The 9688-nt window shown below is 41.6% G+C and overlaps 1 protein-coding gene across 1 annotated transcript; it reads right to left on the reverse strand.

The window, feature by feature from the left end:
• Positions 5392 to 6120, reverse strand: LOC109133285 (uncharacterized mitochondrial protein AtMg00810-like). The gene has a single exon (XM_019246281.1). The coding sequence runs from the start codon at positions 6118 to 6120 to the stop codon at positions 5392 to 5394; it is 729 nt and encodes a 242-aa protein (XP_019101826.1).

Here is a 9688-nt window from a genome sequence, read left to right on the forward strand (position 1 = left end):
TTGCATCGATCTCAGGTTCGTGTTCTGCTTTAGAGAGCTTCAAGTTTGACTCCATCGGCACATGAGTCAAATTACACGACTCCATCTTAGTGTCATTAAGGATCCCATGTGCATACCCTTCTTGTTTTATCATGATCCCATCTTCTCCTTGAATCACTTCGATACCAAGATAATATGTTAGCATGCCTAGATCCGACATCTCAAATTTCCTTGACATATCTTCCATGAATTGTTCAATAACCTTGCGTGAAGTTCCCGTTACGAACAAATCATCAACATAGATTGCCACTATCAAGATTTCTTTCTCATTCTTCTTGAGATATACCGATGACTCCTTGACACACCTTTTAAAGTTCATCTCCTTTAGAACTTGATCGAGTTTTGTATTCCATGCTCTTGGGGCTTGTCGTAAACCATATAGTGCCTTACAAAGTTTATACACTCGATCTTCTTTTCCCTTATTCTCGAAACCTTCAGGCTGTGCTACATAAACTAACTCCTTTAGTTCACCATTTAAGAAAGCGGTTTTGACGTCTAGGTGATGTATTTCCCACCCACTTGTTGCTGAGATAGCTATTAGGAGTCGTATAGTCTCTAGCCTTGCTATTGGAGCAAAAGCTTATTCGAAATCTATCCCTTGTTGTTGTACATAGCCTTTCGCCACAAGTCTTGCCTTGAATTTACTCACCGTTCCATCCACTTTTCTCTTAATCTTGTAAATCCACTTCAGTCCTATGGGTTTAACACCAATCGGTTTATCTACGAGCTCCCATGTCTCGTTTCTTACAATCGAATCTAGCTCAGCTTTCATTGCGTCAATCCACGCCTTTTGATGTTCTGCTTTAAGAAAGTTTTCTGGTTCTCCGTCAATCGTAAGAAGCAGTCTTCCACTTTCTTGATCTGCAAGTAACACATAGTCATTAAGTTAAGCTGGTCGTCGTATGACACGACCGTATCTCGTTGTTACTTGTTGATTTTCAGCTCCATGATTCACGCCATTGTCACTCTGCTCTGCTTCTTCCTCCTCTTGGTTCATAGGATCTTGATCTGGATCATGATAGTCATTGTTTTCATCATTCCCATGTCCAACTCCATTTTCTATGAATCCGCCATGAGAAAGCTTGAACATTCCTGGTGCTTCATCAGTTTCATTTTGAGGAGACCAGTCCCAAGCTTTTTTCTCATCAAATACTACATTTCTACTAACCGTTATCTTCCTTGCGAGTGGATCATATAGACGATATGCCTTAGAACCCGGTTTTGTTCCGAGATTGATCATACTTCTTGACCGATCATCTAGCTTCTTTAAATGTGGTCTGGTGATCTTGACGTGAGCTACACATCCAAAAACCCTTAAGTGCTCGATATTGGGTTTCTTGGACCATAAGCTCTCATACGGTGTTTGACCTTGTAATGCGTTTGTTGGAACTCGGTTGATAAGATACGTCGAATGACGTACGACTTCTCCCCACATATCATTCGGAACCTTCATTGCTTTAAGTAAGCTTCTGGTCATCTCCATTAATGTGTGATTCCTTCTCTTAACCACACCATTTTGTTGTGGCGTATATGGTGCGGTTAAGTGCCTAGAAACTCCATTCTCTTCGCAAAATCGATTGAAGTCAGTAGAAGTGAACTCTCTTCCTCTATCGGTGCGAAAGGTTTTAATGTCCTTGCCAGTTTGTTTCTCCACAAATTCTTTAAACCTTTTGAACCGATCGAACGCTTCACTCTTCTCCTTTAACAACATTGTCCACATATATCTCGAGAAGTCATCTATTAAAACAAACACGTACCGGTTGTTTGCTAGTGTTGGTGGTGATATTGGTCCGCACAGATCTCCGTGAACCAACTCTAACACTTGTGTTGCACGGTAAGCTGCTTTGATTGGGAACGTGTGTCGGGTTTGCTTCCCGGCTAGACATGCATCACATATGTTCATCTCACGTAATACTTGTGGCATTCCCACGACCATATCTTTTCTCACCATATTGTTTATGACACCAACACTGATGTGACCTAGCCTCGCATGCCAAGTCCATGTAGCTTATTCTTCTTGAATTGAGAGACACTTCTGAAAGCTGATCTCCAGCGGCGTTTTGTAGAGGCGGTTTGGCGACCTTACAACTTGAACTAGTTATCGTCCGTGCGAATCACTTAAGGTCAACGTGTTTCCCTTCATCTTTACTTCACAACCATTCTCTGTTGCTTGTCCAAGGCTGATGATGTTGTGTTTTAAATCCGGTATGTAATATATTTCTTTGAGAGCTCTTCTTTCACCCGACTTGGTCACAAAGACAATTGAACCTTTCCCGATAATGTTTACATACGACCCCTCACCAACATTTACTCGCCCCTTGATGTTTTCATCTAAACTTGAGAAAAACTCTTTGTTTCCCGTCATATGGTTGCTTGCGCCGTTGTCAAGATACCAAACACTTGCGGTGTTAGTATCGTAGTTATCAGGGAACACTTTATCTTCGTTCAAGAACACCACTTCATGAACGTAGAGGGCTTCAGCTTCTTGAGTCTCGTTTAGGTTTGTTTCATGGTGTTGTAGAGGCTTATCGGGGCATCTTGAAGCATAGTGACCCGACTTGTCACACCTCCAACATACGACTTTTGTAAGATGTTTCTTCTTTTGATCCTTCTCTGAGATTTCTCCTCCTTGATTTTGACCGTTAAATGTACCTCGGCCTTGTCCTCTGCCTCTACCAAAACTTCCTCTTCCGGTACCTCCTTTGTCTCTTGCTCCCCCTCGAAATCCACCGTACCCTCCANTCATCTATTAAAACAAACACGTACCGGTTGTTTGCTAGTGTTGGTGGTGATATTGGTCCGCACAGATCTCCGTGAACCAACTCTAACACTTGTGTTGCACGGTAAGCTGCTTTGATTGGGAACGTGTGTCGGGTTTGCTTCCCGGCTAGACATGCATCACATATGTTCATCTCACGTAATACTTGTGGCATTCCCACGACCATATCTTTTCTCACCATATTGTTTATGACACCAACACTGATGTGACCTAGCCTCGCATGCCAAGTCCATGTAGCTTATTCTTCTTGAATTGAGAGACACTTCTGAAAGCTGATCTCCAGCGGCGTTTTGTAGAGGCGGTTTGGCGACCTTACAACTTGAACTAGTTATCGTCCGTGCGAATCACTTAAGGTCAACGTGTTTCCCTTCATCTTTACTTCACAACCATTCTCTGTTGCTTGTCCAAGGCTGATGATGTTGTGTTTTAAATCCGGTATGTAATATATTTCTTTGAGAGCTCTTCTTTCACCCGACTTGGTCACAAAGACAATTGAACCTTTCCCGATAATGTTTACATACGACCCCTCACCAACATTTACTCGCCCCTTGATGTTTTCATCTAAACTTGAGAAAAACTCTTTGTTTCCCGTCATATGGTTGCTTGCGCCGTTGTCAAGATACCAAACACTTGCGGTGTTAGTATCGTAGTTATCAGGGAACACTTTATCTTCGTTCAAGAACACCACTTCATGAACGTAGAGGGCTTCAGCTTCTTGAGTCTCGTTTAGGTTTGTTTCATGGTGTTGTAGAGGCTTATCGGGGCATCNCTAGTTAGTATTAAATATATATACTAAAACATATTCAATTTAACGATTCTCTGTAAACAATTTCATTCTAGGCCATTTAATGTAAGACTAGATTGATAACTCGTGTTATGACCGGATGCTATATTTTTGAATTATTATTTATTAACGTATGGATCAATCTAATTATTGTTATTTTTTTTGGGTATTAGAGTATAGTGTATGTTGAAAGCACGAAGACTTTGGTTGCTACAAGTCTGCTCTATAAGACTCTCGAAAAAAGGTTCACACGTAGAATCCGTAACGGATATCGAGTGACGTGAATGTTCTTTTAGAGACTCTTTGATTAGAGAACAAGTTATTATCATATCTATTAAAAAAATTTGGATTTATCCCTGTTTAGGAAAGTAGGTCATAGGTGGTATCCTATATATTGTGTTATTATGCAAACATATTGTTTGGCCGCTGAAGAAGAATTTTAGAGACTAAGCGAATAAGTTTTTAGGGTTCTTAGGGATTTTGGTTAGATTAAGAATTGGTCAGTGACAAGTCGTGTTGACTGTGTGTAAATCTGATTAAACATATCTTGTAAGATTGTTTAAGTGATTCTTAATAAGAAAATAAGGTTTTTTCAATATTGGCTGCATCTTCGTTTTTACAATTGGTATCAGAGCAGTCAACCGACGAGAGCTCTATACTCGCTACAGGTTGAGATTTTGGGATAATGATGCAGTCGGGTAATGAGTTGATGATGCTTCAAAGGGCTGTGATCTTGGATGAACAATGTTTTCTCTTGGTTTTAGCCTGTCTTCGCTGAATTTTGCTCTCCAATCTGCAAAATCAACATCTCTGGAATCGACTGGAACAACAGAGCAATCGCCACATCGTTCATCTTCACGTCGGCGGAGCCTGGCTCTATTGTGACCCGTAGCGTGATCTTCATACGCATCAACCAAACTGTGTAGTTTGTCGATGTTAACATCGAACACTAGATCGAAGGTGACCCAAGGTCTTTGGATCGTTGTGGTGGATTGCTGTCTCCCATGCTTGATAACAAGGCTTCTTTAACCACCGTCTTCTGCACAAGCTCTAATACCAATTCAAATCAAAAAAACTATGAACTTGAAAGATTAAAGAACAACTTTTCTTTATTGATTTAGAAACTTCTGAAAACTAAATCTCTTTCTCTCTTAGGTCTTATGTAACATCTCTCCATGACCTCTTATTTATATAGATCTTAGCAACCCCTAAATCTATATGGAAAAGGAAAACTTAGAAAACTTCTAATATTTAGACCTTATTTGTATTTCCTATTTTCTATCTCTTCTAGCATCTTCTAGGAAGAGATTACTTAGTCTCCAAGTCTTGGAATTATCCAACATTATTGTAGAGCAATCGTTATTCATATCACATCTGACCATTTGTCTTATACACATATATACCCACACTGTTCAACTGACACTCTTGACTCTTTATTCTCTACAATGGGTTCTGGTTCTCTAGCTGCTATGTCTGTGTTTGAGGCAAAGTATAAAGAACGCCTAACCGTAAGAAAGCGAAAACATTCATCTTATACACAGACATTTATTTTCTTCTGTCTGATTAAATTTTCTTGTTACAAAATCCTTTGTAGAGGGATGAAGGAATTAAGTGTAGAAGATGAGTCTTATTCATATACGAGACCTTTACACACATATATATAGTTGTACAGAGGAAACATTCTAGGTTAGAAATATAAACAGAACATTCTATATACATCATGATACGAAATATTGTGTATTGAAGAGCTTATCACTTGCGTATCAAGGTGTATCCTTAACATGCCCCCTCAAGATGGAGGGCCGGGAGACACTCCAATCTTGTTCCTTAGATGTAGAAATTGTGTGCGAGAGAGAGGCTTTGTCAAGGCATCGGCTAACTGATCTTTTGTGTTAACGTGACAAACACGAAGTTGTCCTTGCTGAATTTGCCCTCGAGCAAAATCATAATCAAGGGCAATGTGCTTCATGCGTGAGTGAAAGACAAGGTTGGCACACAGAAAAGTGGCTCCGACATTATCACAGTAGACAATCGGTACAACTTGTTTGTGGACGCCAAGCTCAGATAAGAGATTGCAAATCCAACGCAGTTCAGCAGAGGTATTGGCCACAGCTCTGTATTCGGCTTCAGTGGAAGAGCGAGCAACAGTTTTCTGCTTTTTCGCAGACCAGGAGACAGGATGAGTTCCCATGTAGACAATATAGGCGTTTGTGGAGACATAGTCATCAGATTCACCAGCCCAGTCAGCGTCGGAGTAAGCGTGAAGGTTCAAATTGTTCTTGGCGGCAAAGAAGATGTCGTGAGTTGTTGTCCCTGCAAGATAACGAAGTACCCGTTTTGCAGCTTGGCAATGTGCTTCAGTGGGGCGGTGCATGAACTTGAACAGGCGATTCACCGCATAGCTGATATCTAACCTGGTAAAGGCGAGATATTGTAAGCTGCCAACAAGACGTCTATAGTCAGTGCCATCAGGGAGAGGGGAACCAGATTTTAGAGTAAGCTTCGGAGATGAGGCCATCGGAGTTGCGACCGTCTTGGCATATAGCATGTTATAACGGTGAAGTAAATCAATGATATATTTTCGCTGACAGAGATGCAAGCCGTTGGCGGTGCGATGAGCTTTGATTGCGAGAAAGTAGTTAAGATCTTTCGGATCTTTAACAGAAAACCGATCAGCAAGGCAGTGAAGGATGTGTTGAATGGAGGAGCTGTCATTGCCGGTGATAAGGATGTCATTGACGTAAACCAAAAGATACACAAAAGTTTTCCCGCGTCGGAGGATGAACAGAGATATGTCCGCGAGAGAATTGTGAAACCCAACACTGAGAAGATAGGTGCGTAATTCTGTATACCAAGCACGTGGAGCCTACTTGAGACCGTAGATTGCTTTGCGGAGGCGACAGACATATAGACCTCCTTGTTTAGTGTGCCCTGTAAAAACGAGTTATTGACATCCAATTGTAGAATTGGCCAGGATGAACTTACAGCGACATCAAGGACCAAATGGAGCGTTGTGGACTTGATCACGGGGCTAAAAGTCTCTGTATAGTCACAACCATATTCCTGATTCTATCCCTTGGTGACGAGGCGAGCAATTTCTGGAACGGTGATTTCATGGCAATTACCGGTGTTGGAAGGCGGTTGATGAGATAGACACCAGCGGCAAAGGGGTACGGCAATACGTGTTAGGGAGACCACCATGTGTGAGAAACGATAGGCCAGTTTCGACAACGTGACGTGCTTTCTTTCCGAAATGCCATTGTGCTCCGGTGTGTGGGGTGGGGATGTGAAGTGAGAGATTCCCGAAGCCGATAAGAAGGATTTAAGAGCAACAAACTCGCCACCATTGTCTGACTATAAGGTGCCTATTCTTGTTCCAAATTTGTTTTCCACCAGCGCTTTGAATGGCATGAACGTGTCACGGACTTGGGATTTGGTTTTAAGTGGATATAGCCAGGTATAGTGGGTATAATGATCAATGAGGATCAAATAATATTTGTAGTTATCAACAGAGACAACAGGAGAGGTCCAGACATCAGAAAATATATATTCAAGGGGTTTCGTGGAGGTGATAGAGGTTTGAGAAAAAGGAAGCTTGTGACTTTTATTAATAGAGCAATCATGACAAAACAAATTTTGAGAAGAATAAGGAGAGTAGGGAAGTGAGAATTTAGAGACTAGGGATTGAAGAATAGGAGAAGCAGGGTGGCCTAAGCGATGGTGCCAGTCCACTAAAGTAGGTTTGGTGGAGGTTGAAGCAAAGAAAGCAGAGAGAGTTGTTGGTGAAGTCGGCCACTCGTAAAGCTTGTCTCTAGTTTTGCCTTGGAGTAACAAGGTCCCCCGAGCTCAGATCCTTCACCTGAAAGGAAGCAGGAAAGAATGCAACAGACACTTTATTATCATTGCAGAGCCGATAAACAGAAATTAAATTTTTATCAATAAGGGGGACACAAATAACACGGTTCAAGAGTAGGTTTTGAGAGGTAGATGTTAGAGATAGTGAACCAGTGTGAGAGATCCGGAGACCGGAACCATCACCAATAAGAACAGAGTCATCACCACGGTACGGTTGATGTGTTGCAAGGGTGTGGAGATCACTGGTCATGTGATGAGACGCACCACTGTCCAATAGCCAAGGGTTGGTGGAAGGTGGAGCAGTGAGAGCAAAGTTGGCATGGGGCTGCCATGAACGAGAAGGAGTGGGAAGAAGTCCATTGTGTGGAGCGAATTGATGAAGCTAGGAGTAGCGTTTGGCAATATGACCGAAGACACCACACAGCTGACAAGTTCCTTGATACCCACCATTAGAGCGGGTGTCTTGGCGCGGTGACAAATAGGTATTGGAGGACCTATTGTTCCATTGTTGATGCGAGCGTTGAGCAGACTTGTGTGGAGAAGGACGAGAGCGAGAGGTAGCAACATTGGGAGAGAGAGGAACAGATGGTGACGTGACGAGAGCAGCGGTCAACAACTGAGCTTCTTTGTTGAGAAGTTTTTCATGAACTTCGGTGAGTTTGGGGGAGACTTCACGACCCTCAACTTGATCAACAACAGATCTGTAGTCTTCAGGGAGACCACGAAGAACAGCTTCAATCTGCTCATCAAGATCAAAAGGCTTACCGAGGAGAGCCAATTTGTCAAAATGAGTAGTTAAGCCTTGCATATACTCATCGATCGTTTTATCACCTTTGGAAAATTGTTGCAGTTGAAGTCGAAAATTGTTGCACCGATGGAGACAGAGTGTCGAGAAGTCCACTATAGATCAGCTTGTCTTGTCTCTTCCATTTTAGAAAATCTGGGTTCGGAACTGTGGCATCATTGGAGACAATGGTCTGAGCAGGAGGAGGAACATAACCATCAACATAGCCGGCCAAGTCGTACCCATCAAGGAGAGAGTGGATCTGGAGACTCCAAGTGATGTAGAAAGAAACAGAGGAGAAAAGAAGAAAGCAACGGAGAGAAACGAGATGCAGCAAAAAATTTAGAGATCTTTTACTACTCTGATACCATGTAGAAGATGAGTCTTATTCATATACGAGACCTTTACACACATATATATAGTTGTACAGAGGAGACATTCTAGGTTAGAAATATAAACAGAACATTCTATATACAACATGATACGAAATATTGTGTATTGAAGAGCGTATCACTTGCGTATCAAGGTGTGTCCTTAACATTAAGTTGGCTGCTGAAGCCATATGCTCGGGTATATTCAATGACCTTGGTAGTGGTAGCAATGTTGACATCTGCGTGATCAAAAGGTTCTGTCTACACTACAATACTCCCTTTCGTTAGCATGTAAACTCATAATTCTATCATGTCATAGACATTAGTGTAACCAGTTATTAGTTAAATCCAACTCTTAACATTACCATTAGATAACTGGAAAGCATCTTCGTCATTGGTTTAATGCAATCATAAAAAATTTTGTTTAGAATGTCCACGTTAAGCTGACCAACTTAATCACCACCATAAAAACTCCTTTAACTTGCATAATACATGTGTATGTTTTGTTGCTTTTGAAGCTTATTATTTGACACTGTGTTTGGCAAACAGGGAAACAAGGAATATCTGAGGAACTACATGGAACCAAACCCAAGAACCTATGTCAGCACCAAAGGCTATTCCTTCACCAAGAAAACTGGTAAGTTTAATCTTAAACACACAACAAACAAACTTGCTTCACTTTTGGCTTGTTGAACCTTGGTTTTTTTTTTGTCTCACTTCAATATGAAGTGAGAAGATTTTGTGACTACCATTACACCGATCACACATAACAAATCTCCATCCCCTACACGAATCACATACCTCAGCGAATCTTTCACCTGACGGTGTTAACGCAGCGAGCAGTTTCCTCAGCTTGTCGTTCTCATGTAACTGCTTAATCTCTTCCGACCCGCCGATGTATCTTCCACTGATAAAAACCTTAGGCAACATCACTTTCTCTATTCCGAACATCTTTTGTAACTCATCGTGAAATATTGAATCCATCAATAAGTCTCGCTCGTCAAATGCATGGAGGATGGACCGCACATATCTACACTCCTTGAACACCTTACGTACGTATGATTCCAAGGCTAGTG

The sequence above is a fragment of the Camelina sativa genome, chromosome 6 (genome assembly GCF_000633955.1).
Source record: "Camelina sativa cultivar DH55 chromosome 6, Cs, whole genome shotgun sequence".
Classification (NCBI taxonomy): Eukaryota; Viridiplantae; Streptophyta; class Magnoliopsida; order Brassicales; family Brassicaceae; genus Camelina; species Camelina sativa.

What these genes read in the sequence shown, in the direction of transcription:
- LOC109133285 (XM_019246281.1), bottom strand. Translation starts at nt 6,120, where the DNA reads ATGGCCTCATCTCCGAAGCTTACTCTAAAATCTGGTTCCCCTCTCCCT.